The sequence below is a fragment of the Sceloporus undulatus genome, chromosome 3 (assembly GCF_019175285.1).
Source record: "Sceloporus undulatus isolate JIND9_A2432 ecotype Alabama chromosome 3, SceUnd_v1.1, whole genome shotgun sequence".
Lineage (NCBI taxonomy): Eukaryota > Metazoa > Chordata > Lepidosauria > Squamata > Phrynosomatidae > Sceloporus > Sceloporus undulatus.
Window position 1 is genome coordinate 91,022,189 of NC_056524.1, and position 20,294 is coordinate 91,042,482.

At 38.9% G+C, this 20,294-nt stretch overlaps 2 protein-coding genes across 3 annotated transcripts in view; one reads left to right on the forward strand and one right to left on the reverse strand.

Moving 5' to 3' along the window:
- The window catches only part of LOC121925521 (protein WWC3-like), a 529,629-nt gene that overhangs the window by 200,990 nt on the left and 308,345 nt on the right, over window positions 1-20,294 (reverse strand). The window lies entirely within an intron of this gene.
- Window positions 1-20,294, forward strand: part of MID1 (midline 1) — a 134,702-nt gene that overhangs the window by 94,855 nt on the left and 19,553 nt on the right. Inside the window, exons 4-6 of the mRNA XM_042457764.1 lie at window positions 14,185-14,292; window positions 18,138-18,286; window positions 20,111-20,240. Coding sequence (XP_042313698.1) covers window positions 14,185-14,292; window positions 18,138-18,286; window positions 20,111-20,240 — 387 coding nt within the window. The remainder of the gene's footprint in view (window positions 1-14,184; window positions 14,293-18,137; window positions 18,287-20,110; window positions 20,241-20,294) is intronic.

The following is a 20,294-nucleotide window of genomic DNA, read 5'->3' on the forward strand; positions in this document are numbered from 1 at the left end:
GCATGAGCCCTAAAACAGTCCCGTTGTATTCCAAAATGGGTGCACACACGGGTGCGAATGGAACGGGATCGGGCTAAGAACTGGAGTTTACTGCAGAAGGAATTGTTGCCGCTGCCGCCAGGCATTCCAATCGCATCCTACATCCGTTCCAGAGGGCGCGATTTCTGAGAACTGTTCCAAAGCGTTCTCAAAAATTGTGCCCTCTGGAACGGATGTAGGATGCAATTGGAATGCCCTGCGACAGCGGCAGCATTCCCTTGTGCAGTAAACTCCAGTTCTTAGCCGCATCCCATTCCGTGCACGCCCCCATTTTAGAATGCAACGGGCACATTTTAGGGCCCGTGTGATGAACTTCATAGTTTCTAAACACAGAGCGATCACTATCACAATTGTAATTCTGACTATAATTCAGTTCTATTAACATTTGTATTGCCTTGTTTCTTAAAAAAAGAAATATGGCATGATAACCTGTACTGAAATTAGGAGACTCCAGACAGAAAAAAAATCTGTTGAATTCAGAGAAGATATCTGGCTTTTCATTTTAATAATGAATGCACAAGCAAGTTTGATGGACACTGAATCTCACACATATTTTCTTTTTTTTAAAATCTCACACATATTTTCTTTTTTTTTTTAAAAAAAAGTGCTAGTGGAATGAGCAAAAGATATAGAACTTTCAAGTCTGAATCATTTCTGACACAAACTTCTTAGGCTTCAGTTTTCACATTGAAAATGTAGGTTAGCTAAGTACAAGCAATGTTAGCAAAATGAAGAATTGTGATGAATTTATATTTTTGGCATGCTTGTTATGCTTCAACAATCACTGAAAATGTTAACTTCAGATACAATCAAATGACTGCATTTGGACTTTTGTATATTGACTTAATTATCTGATATATGAATAAGGCTTTTGTGTTTGCACCCAGTCTTTTCAGTCTTCTTTTTGAGGAGCTGAAGACAAGGAAGTGTACGGTAATTATGGCTTATCCAGGACTAGGACACCATAGTTATTATCTTTGGAACAAGTCAGATAATTAAACCATGAAGCTGGTTTAATATTCTGGCTTGTGCTGAAACTCATCCACATGATTTTTTGGTTTGGGCAGAATGAGAAATTACAGAATGAGAAATTACAGTTTATCTAGTCAGGATGCCACCGCCCAGATGCATCCCAGGTCGAAGGCTCACTCAGCCAGCACTTTTTCGAAGTTGGGTTGCTTCTGACTTCAAAAATTGGCTGGCTGAGCATCCAGGCAGCAGCATCCCAGATAGATAGGCAGCAATTTAGGTATGATAACATTTGGGGGCATCCCGGATCCTGAATTCAAACCAGAAGAGGTAAACCGGCTTATTTGTTAATGGGATAAACTTTTGCATTATTTCTGCAGTGCAGATACTCCTCAGTGTACTGCTTTAGGATTTTGATATATGTGTCACTGATATCTGAAGGACAGTGTCTTACTGTATGAGCCTTCCTGTGCTCTGACATTTTCAGGAGATACTTTTCTTTGAGTCCCACCACTTTCAAAGGCACGTCTGATGTGAACACAGATGAGGACGTTCTTAGTGGCTGCTCCCAAGCTTTGAAAATTCCTCCTGAATGAGGCTAGGATGGCTCTTTCTTTCATCTTCTTTCATGGACAACTGGAATGTTTTCTATTCTTAGAGCCTTTTTGGAATTGACTGTGAGAGCTTTTTATCATGTCATTTTACTGACCTTCTGTCTTTTGTGGATTTGTCTTAAAGAGTTTTAATTCCATGGATAGTTTAATGAGATTTTAACAATAACTTTTTGTATGTTTTTAATTTAAGTGCTGTTAATTGTATTTGTTTTAATTTTTGTTAGTTTCCATGAGTCCCAATTTTGGGGATGGGGTGGGAAGCTGAGTAATAATAATAATAATAATAATAATAATAATAAGGCATTAAAATGCTTGGCAGTGAGATAGGATACAGTCATTTGCTTTTTCTAATTTGTAAAGAGACTGTTCTTTTTATGATGATTTTTCTCATTAGTTTATTTTTTCGTTTACAACCTACATATAGGGAACTTTCCTTTCTAATTTTATCTCAGAACCAGCAGTTCCTTCATTGTAAAGATACAGCTGACATACTGGAAGCAGATGTGTTATTTCACTTTGATCTTAATTTTACAGATAGTTCTCTGTTGCCAAAGAACAACAGCTGCATAGCTCATATATCACTTAATACCATTTGCCATAAAATCACAACAAGGAAGCTAAACTCACCCTGTTTAAGTGCTACTATATGAAGAGAAATCTATGGCCATTTTTAAAGTGATGTTGAAACTCATTTTTTAAAAAGAATATGTCAGTCATTTGTAAATGAAATGAAAATACTCCATTGACTTGTATAGATCTGGTTTTAAGAAGTGCATGTTTTAATGCTCTCATACTACTCTGAACATACCTGGTCATTCTAAATTCAGAAACCAAACAGGGTCTGGTCTGGTTAGTTCTTATATGAAGACTACTAAGAAACATGTGGTATTTCCAAACAGAGCTAGAATCCTTCCTGAAACTCTGGAGAGCTGCAACAGTCATCACTGGCAATACTGGGTTATATGGGCCAATCTCTCACTCAGTATAAGCAACATTTCTATGTTCTTATGCCATTTTTATCAGTACCAGATTAGCATGGTGACTTATATTAGCAATTAGTTGACAGCGTCACAGCCTTTGACATGAACATCCTGATTTGTGTTTCTGGTTACAACCAAACCCTGTAACTCTTACTTAATGTCACTCAGCAAATGAGAACCAAATTACGACATTTAGGAGATTACCACACAGGGCTCTACTGGTGGAACTGAAATGGAATTACGCCCCATGATTCTTCTTCTTTTCACTCATCCATAGTTGATCGGTTGTTATACCATTATTATTGCACAATTTCACATTAACAAGAGATACCAGCAATGCAAAATTGCATGATAATAATGGTATAACAACAGATCAGCAATGGATGAGTGATGAGATTGTACGAAAAGGAGAGGAATCATAGGTTGTAATTCCACTTCAATTCCATAACTAGTCTTTCATGTGGTAATCTACCATGTCCCAACCAGAGCAACTGAATTTTCTGGATTTATGTTAGCATTAACTAACAAATGTCAGTATTTTCAATAGGTCTAATCTAGTTAATACTAAATCTGAAATTAGCCCTTGGCCAATAAACCAGAATCAGATCCTGATTCACTATCCTGGTTTGTTAACTGGCATTCAGTTTAACAATGGAAAGTGCATATGTATGATTAAGCAGAAGAGTGTGTCTATATTTGTCTACTGCTTCACAGTTTATGAATTCTAGGCTAGAGTTTCAGATTAAGTAATAAAATTGACACCCTGAAAATGATAGTTTGGATCTGGAAAGGGTGCAGTAAGAATGAACAAGGCTCTCAGACAATTCCCCAACAAGACAAAGTTTCACTGCTTGGGATCATTTGTCTTAGAAAAAGGGTAAAGTAACAGGAGATGTGAAAGACATATGTAAAATTGTGCACAGTGTGAAGAAAGTATCTGAGGCATGTTGTAAACATATGCTGTTATAATGAATGACAATTCACATCTGCTTTTCATGTTTTCCTTTTCATGAGGAGGGGTCCTTTTGAATTACCACTCAAAATACTCTAAATCAGGAAACTGAATTAGGAAGACTGGAATAACATTTTTTGGATAGATAAGAACAGATGTATACATACTCTCAAAGTGCCTTGTTTTGGCAGGAATGGTCCTGATTAATCCTCTGTTCCATTTTTTTTTCATCTGCTTTTAAAATGTTCCAGTTTCATTCTGTTCCTCCCACCTTCCATAATTCAGTTGATATAAACTGAGTTCAATGTGCAAAAGTAGTTTGCAATCAGTTAACTCAGTGGGAGAGAAATGAGAAGGTGGAGTTTTGCCCTTTATAGTAGGCTGAGACAAAATAAAGGGCTGCAATCTCTCCTAGCTTGTGTGTTCCACCCCATTAATAACTTCTGTAATCTTGACCACACTCTGATGATGCTTGGCCACATGTGACCTTGTTTTCATTGGTATAATGTTGGAGAGTACATGTATATGCAGATAACAAAAGCCCAAAAGCTTGTTTTGCCATCATCCACCTTAGGGCGAAGAGAAACAGCAGCTAAATAGGCCTCATTCAGCACCTAAAGTTATTTGAACTATTTTATTTATTTATTTATTTATATACTTCCTTTCTCCCAACACATGTTGTTGTGGTTACTATTATTATTATATTTATTTGTATCCCATTCTTTTCCCAGGACTAGGACTCAGAGTGGCTTCACAGCATTAAAAACAGTACAATTAAAAACATTTTTAAAAATGCACATTAAAAAGGAATTAAATTATTACAGTATTAAACAGATAGTTATTAAAGGAATAAAATATATTTTAAAACAATAAAACTATATATAGAGAAAAAACTGTATCAGATTTTTAAAATGGTCCAACATCCCAGCCTGTCCTTACAGCAATTCCTTAAACGCCTGTGTGAACAGGTAGGTCTTCACCTGCTGGCGGAAGGCCATCAAGGAGGGAGCCATTCTGATCTCCATGGGCAGGGAGTTCCAGAGTCTAGGGGCAGCCACCAAGAAGGCCCTCTCTTGCGTCCCCTCCAACCGTGTTTGTGATGGTGGTGGGACAGAAATAAGGGCTTCTCCAGAGGATCTCAGAGTCCGGGCTGGTTCATACCAAGAGAAACGGTCTGTCAAATAGTGTGGACCTGAGCTATGTAGGGCTTTATAGGTAAGCCCTATAGGTAAGAGTCCCAGTCCTGGGGAAAGAGCGAGATATAAACAAGTAAATAAATAAAATAACCAGCACCTTAAATTGTACCCGGAAACAAACTGACAGCCAATGAAGCTGTTTCAACAGGGGAGTTTTATAGTCTCTGTAATCTGCCCCTGTTAACAGCCTGGCAGCAGCTCTTTGAACTAGCTAAATTTTTCAGACACTTTTCAAAGGCAGCTCCATGTACAGCCTATTACAGTAGTCCAGATGGGATGTAATCAAGGTATGTACCACTGTGGCCAGATATGACTTCTCAAGGAACGGGTGCAGGTGGTGCACAAGTTTTAAATGTGCGAAAGTACTCCTGGTCACAGTAGAGACCTGGGCCTTCTGGTTCAAAGCTGAGTCCAAAAGTGCAGCGTGCCCGCATTATACGTGGGTGTGCTATATGCAGCTTTGAGCACATGCGCTCAAGCCGCGAGGAGCGCACGGGGCAGTGCATCCCTTTCAGATGAATGGGGCACACGCTGCTATGCCACTGCGCCACTGCACGCACGAGCCCCATTGAAATGAATGGGGCTCAAGCATAGGCGGAATTCGCCTTACATGGGGGGGTCCAGAACGGATCCCCCACGTAAAGCAAAGGTCCACTGTACCCACAAACTGTGAACCTGTGTCTTAAGGGGGAGTGTGACCCCATCTAACACAGGCTGGATCCCTATTCCCTGATCTGCCGACTGACCAGGAGCGCCTCTGTCTTGTCTGGATTAAGTTTCAACTTGTTTGCTCTCATCCAGTCCATTACTGAAGACAGACACTGGTTTAGGACCAAGACAGCCTCCTTGGACTGAGCTGGGAAGGAGTAGTAGAATTGAGTGCCCGGACAACCTCTCCCAGCAGTTTCATGTATATGTTAAACAGCATAGGGGACAATACAGAACCCTGAAGGCCCCCACAGATCAATGGCCAGGGGTTTGAACAGGAGTCCCCCAGTACCACCTTCTGAGTTCGCCCCCCCCCCCGGAAGTAACTGAGCCACTGTAGAACAGTACCTCCAAGCCCCATCCCAGAGAGGTGGTCCAGAAGAATACCATCATCAATGGTATCAAAAGTCGCTGAAAAGTCCAGGAGAACCAAAATGGTTCTTTTAAACATATGCTTACAGCCATTGAAAAAGCAGTGTGACTTCTTAAAAAACCAGCAAATACAAATGTTAAAAGACAAGCCACAATTTTGTTTTAAAAACACAAATTAAAAACAGTTTTTAAAAATCACTTAAAATATAATGAAATACCAGGCACAGCATCTTCCAGTAAAAGCTAGATGTACTGCAACAAGACAGGAATGGCTAAATGAAAAGGTCTTTACTTGGTGGTACAATGATAACAGGGATGGAGCTAACTGATCCTCTTGTGGGAAGGGAGTTCTAAAATTTGAAAATGCTCTTTCCTTGTCTTCACCATACATGCCTGGGACTGAGAGAAAGGCCTCCACTGCATATTTTAAAACTTGGGCAGGCTCCTAATATGTTTAAACTTGTTAAGTGTTCATTGTGCCTGGCTATTCTTCCTAATCTTTCATTTAATTATGCCTATGAAAACTTCATGTGGTTAGCATCTTAGTTAACCTGAGCTTAGCTATTACTGTATAAGACCAGACCAGAGTACAGCCAGGAGTCCAAACATTAGATTTACACAGAGTTTTGTTTGGAACAGATGATATGTTCTTCTCCTGTTAAATCAGTAAGTAGTAGAACAAGTAACTTACACTTGGATTTACATATGCCTACCTCCAGATGTTGTGGGACTATAGCTCCTGATAGTCCTGTCCACCGCAACTAGTGATGAGAGATGATGGGGACTTCAGTTCTCCATGATCCTAAATCCCAAACGCATCAGCCCAAAATCCCATCCTTGAACCCTGCCTATGCTGGCCAGAGCTGATGTGATTCGGAGTCTAATAACATTAAGAAAACCAGGACTGGCCCACCCCTGATGTAGAATATCAGGGAGTATTGTTCTTCCACACATATATCACCAAATGTAATTTGTCTGCATGAAAGGGCAGCAGACAGACTGTGCAAGCCGAGCATACTTAATGATCCAAGAGTCAATCCTGTGCTTCAGTTCACATAGAGGCAATATGCTGACTAGGACAGTGTATGAGTCAGTCTTTAGTTCAGCATTAAAGCTGAGATCCATGACTGAGGGGCAAGCACATAGATTCGAGTGGGGCCATACTGATTTATAGAAACACTTAGGGCAGAACTGCACGTTCTAAGGAACAAAAGCTCTTTTCACATAGTTTCCTTCTTGTGTAGTCCCTGAATGCTTGGCGAGGGGGAGCGAGACCCTTGCTGGCCCTGTGCCCAGAGTTTGGTAAGTCTGGAGCAGTGCCTGAAAGTGGGAACCTACATCTATACTGCTGAACGTGCCTCGGCTCTCCACAAAGTCAGAAACAAGTTTCTCCATTGCATGGAATACCTTGGTAGTAGAGACAGTGTATGTGTGTATGTTGTCCTTTTCAAATGTTGTACAAACACGAGGATACCTGGGATTGGAGCCTGCAGGCATAGATCCTTCATGAGTCTCATCGCTGTTCCCCCTACATGTATGTAATTTGTCTCTAAGGATAACTTTTAAAAGGGATCTTGTAACTGATTTGTATTTCCAACCCACCAAGTACTGCTTTTGCTGTGGGTTCCTCTGCTTGTAGATAGGACAATAATTTGGGAGCAGACATTCAGAATGGGTTTACTGTTTGCAGCTTTCTTGCATTTCTAATAACATGCAGGAGTTTCATAATTTTTTCCTTGGTTTTAATTCTTATTAGCCATGCCTCCACTTTTCAATCAGGTGGCCAGGTTTAAAGAGAAGTCATGTCCCCTCGCGTCCCCCTATGCATAGAATTTCCTAAGATAGATCACAGCCCATAGTTAATGTTGTGAATGTAGATGTTGTCCTTACAGTTTTCCAAAAGAAGGCTAGGAAACTGAATACTATCTCTTTTTTGTTAAGTGAGCCCTATCTGTGTGCCATGGGGGGGGGGGGGGGCTAACTTTCAAATGTATAACAGTTTTATGAAAAGCGTATATTATTTAGTCGATAGAATGAAGTTGTTTCAGTCTGTTGCACAGCAACGTAATCAGAACACAGATGTCAAGAAATCTGGAACAATTAGTGGAGAAGAATGGGAGGGAACATGTTTTCCTGTACAGGATTTAAATGCTTCTATTTCTGCCAGTGTTTTCTAACTTTAAAAAAATACTCATACAAATGTCTCATCGAGGATCAGTCTTGGATTTTACAGAGTAAGAAAACAATTTAATATATTTCTTTGACCCAACTATCCTGTGCCAATTATTTTCTACTTATAATGTTGCTGCTGCTCCTTTAACTCAATGATATATTCCCTTTCTTTCTTCAGGCTAGACTCAGTGCTCAAGTTGTAGGCCAAAAATGATTGTTTATTTGATGTCCCAATTGTGTAAACCCATGAAAACAAGGAAAGACAGGTCATCTTGATAAAGCTGTCCTTCACTTGTGGAAGCATAGCTAAGATAGGCAGTACATCACAGAAGGATAATATTACCATAGCACAGAGTGTTAGTATCATTCAGAAGTATCTGGCAGTCCCTTTCTTGTCTTTCAGCCAAATGAAAAATCCCCCAAAGAAAAGTGGAATGTAAGAGAGTGAAACAGAGATGGAAAAAGTTTAGAAAAATAGGATTCCATTACAAATAATGGAAATGCCAATACTTTTTAAAAAGGATTTCAGCTGCTTCAACAAAGAGTTCTTTTAAATTTCACAGCTAAGTATGTCTCTCTTCTGTTTTCCATGAAATGGGCTTAGAAAATCTCTTGTTCATGGTTTAGCAAAAATTAGAACAATGCTAGCAGGGTGCTTCCCAGTAGACGTTTATTAAACCATAAGAAGACTTTGCTCATTACAATAAAAATGCATACTGTGTTTTCATTATGTGGCACAGTGCCAACTCCTTTACTTTTTAATTCACAGACTGACATTTAGGAATTGGAAGTTGAAAAGCAGAAGAGGAAGCTACTAACAGGAAGGTTTTGATGATAATCCTGAAAATTGATCGAGTTGGACAGGAAATACTGTCGAATAATCCCTTTTGTATTATCTGGTCTTTGCAATATAGAATAAGAACTATAGAATTTTGTTTTGGCAATTGTGTGGGGCATACTGTACTCATGGCACTACAGTATAGAGAAAGTTGGAACTGTGTCTAGTGTGGCTCAAAATTGCATAGTTTGATATATCACTTTCCCTTCAGAAAAATGCACAACCTTAAAAGGGTAACTGTGCTGTTTCAGCAGAGATGCCTGAGAAAATAATAACAGAAAAATTTAAGACCATTTTTTCAGAGTAAAACAAAAGATAGAAATAACTGAAAGAAGATATTACCAGAGATTTATAAAACTGCTTTTATGTGTATACTGTGTTAGAAATAAGTATGGATTAGAGCTGGGAAAGAAGGAAATTGTTTACCATAGTAATAGAAATCCAAAACTATCAGGGAACATGTCAAAACCTATGAACAAATGTAATAATTGGCATTAGGTTGACTGAGAGCAAACAGGTTGTGTGGTTTGAGCATTGTCTATGTTTCTAGAGACCAGGGTTCAAATCTCTGCTTAGCCATGGAAACCCACTGGGTGACCTGAATAAGTCACACTCTCTCAACCTCAGAGGAAGGCAAAGCCAAACCCACTCTAAATAAATCTTTACAAGAAGATCCCATGATATGATCATCATAAGTCAGAAATGACTGAAAAGCACACAATAGCAACAAAAAACCAGGCTGAATACTGGGAGCAAAAGCTAACATGGCCACCTATAAAGCGTTATGTGGCTCAGGTCTAGGCAGTCTGACAAATTGGGAGACATATGGTCAAACAACAGCAGAGAGACTATGCCAATTTTAGCAGAAGTGGCAGAATCTCAATGATATATACCATTGAATCCTGGCCATGGCTTCCAGTTGGGAATGTTTCAACACAATATGGAGTTTTGGCAGGGGTCAGAACAAAATGAACGAAAACTGTTTGGAACACATTGTAAATGTTCTGCTCAGCTCTGTCAGCCTGTATTATCCAAGCTGTGGCTATGTATAACAGTGTTGGGACAGCACTGCCTGTAGCAAGTCTTGAGCATGTGAAGTTCCCATTCCTTGTTCTGGCACAGATACATGAAGGTGACTGTAAGCTACCCCTTCTGTTTTAAATTAAGTACAGTTGAGCATTGCACCCTATATTAGGGCTAATAACATCCATTGATTAATAAAAACAAGCCATCATCATAAACTATGATTTGAAATTGGCTTATTGATATTAACTGTAGCCAAGATTAACCACCATTAGTAAAGTTTGGATGATACAGCAAATGGGAGTTTACGGTATGTAAACACTTAAACAAATTTTTCCAAATTGCTTCTGATCATGTCAGACAAAGGTGGTGATGGAATTGGGCAAGGCTCAGCACATTTTATTCTCATTAAACTGTCTTAGGGTGGATCTACACTGTAGAAATAATGCAGTTTGACATCACTGTAAGTGCTGTCGCTCCATCCAATGGGTTCGTGGAATTTGTAGTTTTAGAGGGTCTTTAGCCTTCTCTATCCAAAAATGTTGGTGCCTCAGAAAACTACAAATCCCAGGATTCTATTGGATGGAGTCATGACAGTTACACTGGTGTCAAACTGCATTATTTATATAGTGCAGGTGCACTTTTAGTATGCACTCCATACATAATCATTGAGATCACATTTGTCTCTCAGAAAAGAACAATGGTTACACAAAATGTATTATAATCTAATAAACAACCAATCTAATCAAAACGTAAAGAAATATACAGTAATATATTATTATTGTACATACTGTGATTTATCAAATGCATTGCTATTGTAATAATCAACAGGCTTTCCAATGATAATTCTATTCTAAATAAGATTTTTAAATATAAAGGGACAAATCCTTTGGACCATCATCAACTGTGCGTTTTTTAAATTAACAATGCACAGTTTTTTGTCTTCTTCCCTTGCCTTTAGTCATAAACCTAATTGAATTTTAAAAGATTTATGTCAAGGTAAGCAGAGAAGATGACTTGAAGTAAATGGAGTTAATACCAGTATAGTGGTAATCAGTGATATCTTTACACAGCTCCTAAGCTCTTAATAGGGAGTTTAGATAATTTAACTGCTAAATTGATAATGAGAGAAAGGGATAGCACAGTGCATGCCAGAAGGGCACTCAGAACCCTTTCCGTGGGCACTCCACTGTCGCCCCAACACTGAACCACATTGGCTTTCTGTTGCTGTCTTGTGTTCTGTGCCTACAAGTCATTTCCAACTTATGGAGCCTCTAAGATATCCCTATAATGGTCAATGAAATGGAATGGTCCTGTTACTTATGTATTAATGGGAGTTTCCATTAATACAAAAGTGACAGGACCATTCCATTTCATTGTCAGGAGAAGGACGGGATGAGCATGATATTGCAGAACACGTGTGATATTCATCCTCCAATTGTGCGATAGTGATGGGAGCACCCTGCTTTTCTCCCATCACTTTTCTGTCACTTTTGACCATGTGATAATCTCCTGTGTTACAGAGGAACTATGTCCAGTCCTTCAGATCCTGTCTATGCTGAGATTCATTCTGCTTTTAGACACCTCCATATTAGGCTCAGAACAGCATTCACTTAATCTTCATCCAGAAAACAGCTAGGTAGGATGCACTGAGTAGATCATCTCATCCCTTGTAGCTCTTCTGAAGTGATTTTGAAAGTTATGTTTTTGAAGAAACTTGCCTTAGTTGTAAAGTAACTGAACTAACTTTTTGTCTTCAAAGCACAGTTACATCCAAAATCCACAAAACCGTGATGCCTTTATGGGACAACCAAAATACACAAAATACCTTTTGTAAACCTTCAAAGCTCCTCTGGCTTCTTTATCAGGCAAAGGTGGTAAAAATCATACAGTAGAAAAAACTTATGATAATGTTAGTCACAAGCCTGCATTTTATCAAAACATGGCTGTTCTCAGTTCAGATGGTTCTGGAGGGAAATTCATGCAGGCAGGCCCCTTCTCCTTCTGGCCATGTGGGTACTCCTAGAAATAAAATTTAAGTTCCATTAGCAAGACAAAAAGAGATGTTCTCATTGAGATCCAATTTGCCTCTGTCATTCTTGAAGCTACAGAAGAGCATTTCTTTTTGTCTTGCTAATGGCGCTTTGAAAGCTTGCAACTTGTATTTTGTACATTTTGGTTGGTCCACTAAAGGTATCACTGTTCTGTGGGTTGGATGTTATTGTACTTTGATATATGGCCAATATGGCTACCCCTGGATATGGTCTGTATACTCAAGATCATATTTTCTTGAGAAGAGTACTCAGGTACAATTTAGTTGCAAGCAGTTTCTTTCTATAGCCAAGATTGTATTTTCTTGGCACCCTTGTGGCTAGTCAGTGACCAATTGTATTTGGGTGAAGGAGCTGCAACCAGGTGTCATCAGCTGTTATTGCATGGTATTGTTCAAGGAGCTACTGTGGGTATCTCTTGTGTAACTCTTGTGAAAAAATACTTACCCTGATGCAACCCCTAGGATAAGTCACCAAAATGTTTCCAGAGTATGTATTTTGAATCATTATGTTTTTATTATTTAATTATAATTCTGTACTTTCTCTCAATTTTATTATTGGTTGCCTTGCCCACTATTTTAGTAGAAATGTAAAATATACATCCAAACAATTATATATAAAATATACCCTGAACCTCAGTCAGTGTGGTATAGGGATTTGAGTGTTGGACTAGGAGGAGTCTGGTACCCACTAAGCCAAGGAAATCCATGGGGCAAGTCACACCTCTTCTGCCTCAAAAAGAGGCAATGGCAAACCATACTCTCTGAACAAATTTTGTCAAAAAACCCAAAACAAACTGATGTGTCTGCCATAATTTGGAAACAACTTAAAAGTATGCATGCAACAGCAAACATAACACAAAATTCCACCTCTTCAGACATAATTATTGGGATGAATTAGCATGAGATAGTTGCATGCCATTTCCTATTAGTATCTGAAAAAACTGTGAAGACATTTAACATATACTTTAGTAAAATAAAGCATACACACATGCTCTCTCTCTCTCTCTCTCTCTCTCTCTCTCTCACACACACACACACACACATCAACAGCTCAGCTATTATGATATCACATGGGACTGTTAGCTGTTCAGTGGAAAGGTGTCAGAATACTGACAAAAATATAAGCTTCTGAAGAAAGTGAAAGGTTATCATAGCTTGGTGGAGAAAATGTTTGGAACAAGACAGGAAGAGAAGTGATGATGATGTGCAGGGGCTAAGATATTTTGAGATCTGAGACAGAATAGGAACTCAGTTCTGGAGTGGAAATTTGACATAAACGGGGGGGGGGGGGGGGAGAGAAAGACATGGAGTTGATAGCAAGAGGAGCCAAAGCAACCTCATCAAAGGACTGTTGTTTTGTAAGCAGTAAAGAAGTTACAACAAGCAGTCTATGAAGGCTGTGATACAGAAAGCTACAGAAATTATGTGAGCTAAAATCTTCACATGGGGGCCCTATGGAGCCTTTATTAATTGACAGTTGGTCCTTCCCAAGGCATTTTGTATGAACATACTGTAATAGCATACATTGTTAAGACACCAAAGTCATGGAAATTAGTGGAAGGTATGGCACGTCAACACTGCTGTGTGGTTGTTGTTGTTTTTTAATAAAGCAACTCTTAGAACATACAAGTGGGAGTTATGTTAACCTTCTGTACAGCGAAACCATCTTCTTGGATATTCCATTCACACACATACCCAGCCTTTTAGCATTGTGTGTGCACTGAACATGTCAATTCCTCCTTGGGTTCTTATGTAGGTCTGTTGTTACCTCCGTGTGGTGTGCTGTATTGCCTACATTAGGATCAATACTTGGGGAATTAGTGTGCTATATCTTTATAGGATGAACTGTGTCTGCATTATAGCAGGTAGAGAAAGGAGAGAAAGCAAACAGGTAGAAGAAGATGGTGCTGAATTTCACATGGTGACCATTATTGAGGATATAATAGAGTGAAATCCAGTTGTATCTGCCTTCTAAATGATGCAGCATCCATAGGCAGAGCGGACTGTCCTTCCCCTGAAGCCTCCCATGCCTCTCTATCTGTTCTGTGAGTTTGGATGGGCCTCCTTAGGCAGATGCAGGGGGGGGGGATACAGGGGAGAGAAGAGGATTGAGAATTTACTCTAGGTAAGCATCTTATTTTATTGGATATTTTGTTCTTATTTTATCATTGGCGGTGGGGGGACAACTTTATCTTCTAAGAGAAATGCATGAATTAAAGCATTCAGAACATGCTGAGACAGATGACAAAATCTTGTGTGCTTTTTTAGGTGAATGCATCACGACAAGAAACAAAACTGATGGAGGAATGTGACCTGCTTATTGAAATAATCCAGCAAAGACGTCAGATTATTGGGACCAAAATCAAGGAAGGAAAGGTAAGAATTTTGCCTTGGAAGTCCTCATATACATGAACCATTCTTGGCAAATGGTTTATGCTCCATAAATTCTCTGACTTTTTGCTGTAGTGGTCTATAAAATGCACCACAAGTCCTTGAAACCTCCTTGAAAGATGCTACATTTAAGAAAGGGAAGTACTGCATGCCGTCACTATTCATTAAGAAAACATTCAGTCATGATTTAAAATTTACTACACTCAATATTATTGCTATAATATGCTATTTTTATTTTTCTAGTCACATGGTGCTTTAAAAAAAAACACAGACAAATGACACTTTCAAGGGGGTAGCAGCCTGCATGCATTTTCAATTTACCAAAACTCCCAATAATAATAATGGTCTGTTGCAAAGCTTTTTGTGTGAACTAAGATCTGGAATATGCCCATGGCTGTATCATAAGAATTAGTAACTTGAATACAGTAATCTGCATAAATATTTTATTCTATAGATAATAATTTGTTGAATAATTTATTAAATATATTTATACAAGGTAGCTTTCTTGATATGGATCTTTAAAAGGGGGGGAGAGAAGTCATGGAAAGATGCTGAAAGTGTGTGAAGAAAGAAGTTAAAAACTGCCATGTGTTAAGGGGTGCCATGAAACATTTTAATACTGTATTGTAAAAAAGGTTTCAGGTTAAATACAATTTCTTAATAACTGTAGTGCAGCTGCTTCTGATGTCAGCCTGTTGTGTGAAGTAAATTTCAGATATTCATTCAAGCTTTAAATTGGTTACCTAGCTAACTGTGAAATCAGTTTGACCATGATTCTTGTTTCTTTTTAGTGCAAGCCATTCAATCTTTAACTGCTAAACTAGCTTGAAGAAGTCAAACATAAACTCTCCCTGTGTGGGAAAAGCTTTGACAAGAAATAAAGTCAAGGGCAGGTTAAATGGTTCATTTAGCTGTCAGTATATTCAAATTAACCTAAAATAAAAAGGGCCTGTAGGCAAGGGTTGACTAGAATATGTTTAAAGACCACAGTTTCCCAAGTTGTTGCTTCACAGGCCCTAAACTTCTTTGGACTATTAACAAAATACAGCTCACACCAGGAACTCATATGACAACCACCTGTATAATCTCCTAGGTTACATGGTTTCAATGGGAAGTCATTCTTCCATCAAAGTTCATGGCAAATTTTCATTGAGTCAAAAAGGCCTTCTCCCTTTTGCAGTAGAGGGAGTGGGAAGTCATTAATTTTTTATTTGACAGGTTATTCTTTCAGTGCTTTATAACATTGAACTATGAAGAAAATGCATTAGCAAATTTGAGACAGTCCATGATCATAGAAAGCCAATAAATTTGCCAAAGAATCTAATGTGTCATATTTTTTCCCCAGCAAATTAAGCACACGTTCCACCAACTGTGCAATTTGACTTCATAGTAAAGCATTGCCATTCTGCAGGAATGCTCAGTTTTAGTTCATGCAGTTCCTCCATTTTCTCAGACTAAAGTGTGATCTAAGGCATTATCCTGGTAATGTGTGTGTGTATGACCCAAAACAGACAAACCAAAAGGAGCAGCTTCCGGCCACTTCAGGGGCATGGCATGCAGAAGATGCATGCCCCCAAAGCAGCCAGAAGCCACCAAAAAAAGGAGCGGCAAAAAACCACTCCTGCTAGAGGCTTGTTTGGGACTGCCACGAAGACCCATTTTGAGAGCATGGCATGCAGTTACCATTGCCCCAGCCAATTGCAGCTTTTTTTGCTTTACCCCTATATCTTCAAGTCACCTGTCAAGTTATGGTGACCCAGCAAATTTCATATACAAGGATTTTTAGGAGGAAGAAATATTCATGAGTGGTTTTGCCAATTGCTTCCTCTGAAATACAGCCAATAGCACCTGGGATTCATTATACTAGGCAGTAAGAGTGATGTCTTTATAACACAAAAAGATAGTCACTGTGGCCCGTTACAGACCACCCAAAAGGGGCGGTCTCAGGCCGCTGCCGGTTGCAGCGCGGAGGAGTCGCAGCAGCCAAACCGAACGACTCCTCCGCACTGCAAAGAAGGACCCGGAAGAGACGCTGCAAGTGCCAAAGCGCGCACTCGCGGCGTGACTTCTGCTGCGCAATGTGCAGACGCAGAGCGTCCGTTACATCAAAATGGCAGCAGCCGTGTGGAACGGCTGCCGCCATTTGTTACGGACTCTGTCCGTAACAGGGTATGGAGCATCTAGAAGAGACGCCCCTTTTTCAAACTGGGACGTCCTGAGGACGTCCAAAATGGCGGTCTGTAACCCGCCTGTGTCTTCAGAGTGTTAATAAACTCAAACATTTTTTTAAAAAAAATTCATATTTATAATTAAGGTTAGAATCTTTCTAGTGGGGAACTAAAACGAATCTAAAAAACTAAAAAAAATATTCACACTTATCTGTGACTAAGCCCTGTATGACCCAATTTGGGTTTATTTCTCAGTACACTATACAAAGTTACACTGGTACCTGCTTCTTTTATAAACCTGTATTAGCTGAAAACTAGAAATCTCAGCTGCTGATTAGTCCCTGGTATGAAGCAGCCCTCTCTCTAGTTGCAGCAGCAGTAGTAGTAGATTATAATATTTTGGATTGAATTGAGGAAGAACAACAAATTAGACATATAACACCATTTAATGGAAATAAATAAATAAATATAAGGTAAAATAAATGGTTGTGTCTCATGGTCTTCCTAAGTGATATACCCTAGAATCCTTTAGAATTCTAGAAAACTAAACTTGGGCTAGTTTGGTATTAACTATTCATTTAGATCAGAAATTCTCACTTTCTTAATTTTATTTATATAACCACTTTTAAACTTAAAACTTTCCAAGGCAGCTCAAAAGAAATATATTAACTGCTGACTGTTATAGCCTTGAGCTCAGGAACTGCGGTTCATATCGTAGTTAAATATCTGCTAGCAGAGCTATGATATACATGTTTATTGCTTAATAAATGCCAACACTGCACACTGTTATTTTTCCTGTAAATTCCAAACTTGCTGCCAGTCTACTTGTTGATTTCCTGCTTTTTTAAAAAAAGTACGTAATCAGAGCTTAATGTCTTTCTTCGGTACACAATTATTAGACTTCCTTCCCTTTTCTCTTTCATTTCTGTTTTGCTGCAATGCTGATGCTCATGACATTTCATTGAGGGCAGTTTTCTCTGGTCTAGGACCCAAAGAGGGAACATCTTAATATTCACTTTAAATAATGAGATTTAAAATGCTAGCCTTTTAATTTGAGAATATCTCCCATTACAGTGGCTGCCTTGGCATTGCACTATACTCTACACATTTATCAATTAATCACAGATGTACATCATGTGGGTTTCTATGTAACTGAATTCACTCCAACAGAAAGCTGGAAGAATTGGGAGTCTCTCAGAGTAAACATTTATTTTATTGTCAGTCAATGTGAATTACTCCTTTTAGTCAGGTTTTGTTCTGTGGCCACTTTTTCTGTAAACAAGCCCAGAAGTTTACAACAAAATGTAACACACCTTGTAAGCTGCTTTGAAGACATCAGTTTGGGGGAAAACAATAGTCTTTTGTTCACTGAGAAGCAGAGACTGATGGGAAGTGACATTTCCACTATCGGAATATCTACCAGCTGTGCTTATTTTGGATCTCTCCAGTGTGGAGAATAAAGCTTTCATTTGGAACAATATAACCTCAGACTGAAACAGGTGTAAACGGGATTCTTGTTTCTCAGCTAAGCTGCTCACATTAGCACCTTGTTTGCACTATGGCAGTGAAGAAGTGGAAATATAGAAGCATGTTTTTGAGTTCATGGATTGAAATGTTTTCTTAGGCTTCTGTTCTTCCTCCTCCTCCATTGCACACTTCCAGGTGGTGAGACTGAGAAAACTGGCCCAGCAGATAGCTAATTGCAAACAATGCATTGAACGCTCCACCTCTTTGATCTCACAAGCTGAACAATCGCTGAAGGAAAATGATCATGCACGTTTCTTGCAGTCTGCTAAGAACATAACCGAAAGGTAATGCCATCAGATCAGAAGATCCATGTAGGGTTGGGCTATCTAATCAACCGTTCTGTTTCTGATGGGACTAGTATCCATAATGTATCCAGAGACTTGCAGTGCTGGGCCTGTGTAGAATCCCTCTACTAGCATAACCATGCTGGCTGAAGGGTTGTGAGAATTGTTTATATGAGCGGACAATGACTTCCATATCAAGGTGTGACAAATCAGCACCTTAAATAGCATCTACAAATCTAAGGTGGGTTTCCAGGTTGGTTCTTTGAAAACTACAAGCATGTCTGCCTTATCAAAAATAAGATTCTTCGGTTGGGGAATAAACTATTAACATACTTTTGATTAGTCCCTACTGTAATTTCCCATATTAACATAAGCCAAAACAAATTACAATTTATGGAAATACATTACATATGCCAAGCATTTAGTATAATAAACACAGGCTGAAATAACTACCTGTGAGTTTCAAACCTGATTATTCTATTTCAGGTGGAGAAATATATCTTATGCTTTGGGAAAGTCAACCATGGAAGCAATTGTAACTTTTGTCTACTAGATGTCATGAAAGGCAGGGAAGTACAATTGATTGAAAGTGTGTACCGACTTCTAAATTGAGAAGCTTAGAGTATTCCTGAACGTATTGCAGGAAGCTTTTTTACCTGTCCCTAAGTGAATGTGAATCCTTTCCTGGGTATTCTCAAAACACGAGAATCCACTTACAATTCTGGCATTTGCTTCTCATGTCTTTGAAAGGCTGAAAATTGTGTTGCTTCATGGTTTTCTGCAAAGCTGCTGCTAGCCTAAAAATAAATAAAAACTGTAAAATAAAGAAAGAAGGAAAGGTTTTCTCCCCCCCCCTCCAGTTAATGATGCCTAATGGCTTCAGCTTCACCCAACAGATTGGACAGTTAAAATGGTGTGACTGTTATCAGCTGGAGAAGTGCTCTATGCCTTTTCAGAAACAGATGTGTGAAGCAACACCTGGAAATGTGTACTAGTTAGCAGAGCAGTGTTAGAGAAAAATTCAGAAAACCCATCTGTTAAGACCTTTCTGCAAGAAATAAAAATAATGTTACTTCTTTTCTTCTTTTTTTGAATGGTATTTAGGAGATTAGAGAAACAAAACGCTGGGAGTTTTCACATTTTAAATTTACATTTAATGTTGAATTAAAAAAAAACCTTGTGTTGACCACACATAGACAAAGACACGAACAGAGAGAGAGAGAGAGATTGGTCACATCATTGTCTCTAGTCTTCAAGGCTGGCCTGCCGTTGTGCAAAATGAGACAACTGCCTCAGGTATCAGATGCTGGGAATGAAGCAATGATATTGTACAATAGAAATATATTTGTTACACAGTCACCCCTAAAGTTAAATTGCTACTTGCAGCCAGTGCTGGTTGGATGCCCCCATGATAGTGGGGCAATATATCCACCCTGGGTTTCATTCTGAACTTTAAAAGAGCTACCCAAAGTGCTGAGGCATGCCTTACAAAGAAAGGGTCAGGAGCTTGGAGAATACCTTTGGACAATCATGCTAATATTAGTTAGTAATATTTAAATTATATTAAGGCAACATAAATGCAATCATTCATATTCCTTTCTAATTTACGTTCTGTAGTGAGTTAATAATCAAACCCTTGTTTGAATGAAAGGCTCTTTCTTCCTTGTGCATACTTTCTAAAACTTAGAAGAGATACTGCTCATGGCTACCTTGATTCACCCTCTTTGTTTCACTACAAGCACTGTACAAGAATGTTTGTCACATTCAGACTAATTCCCAGGATTCAGTCAAAACTCCATTTATGTCCTCTTTCTTACATTGCAGAGTTGCAATGGCGACTGCATCTTCTCAAGTTCTTATTCCAGAAATTAATCTCAATGACACCTTTGATACCTTTGCACTGGATTTTACCAGAGAGAAGAAACTATTGGAATGCCTTGATTATCTCACAGGTAAGATACTACATCCCTTCCTTTCTCTCCCTGCCCCTTTACACACACACACACAC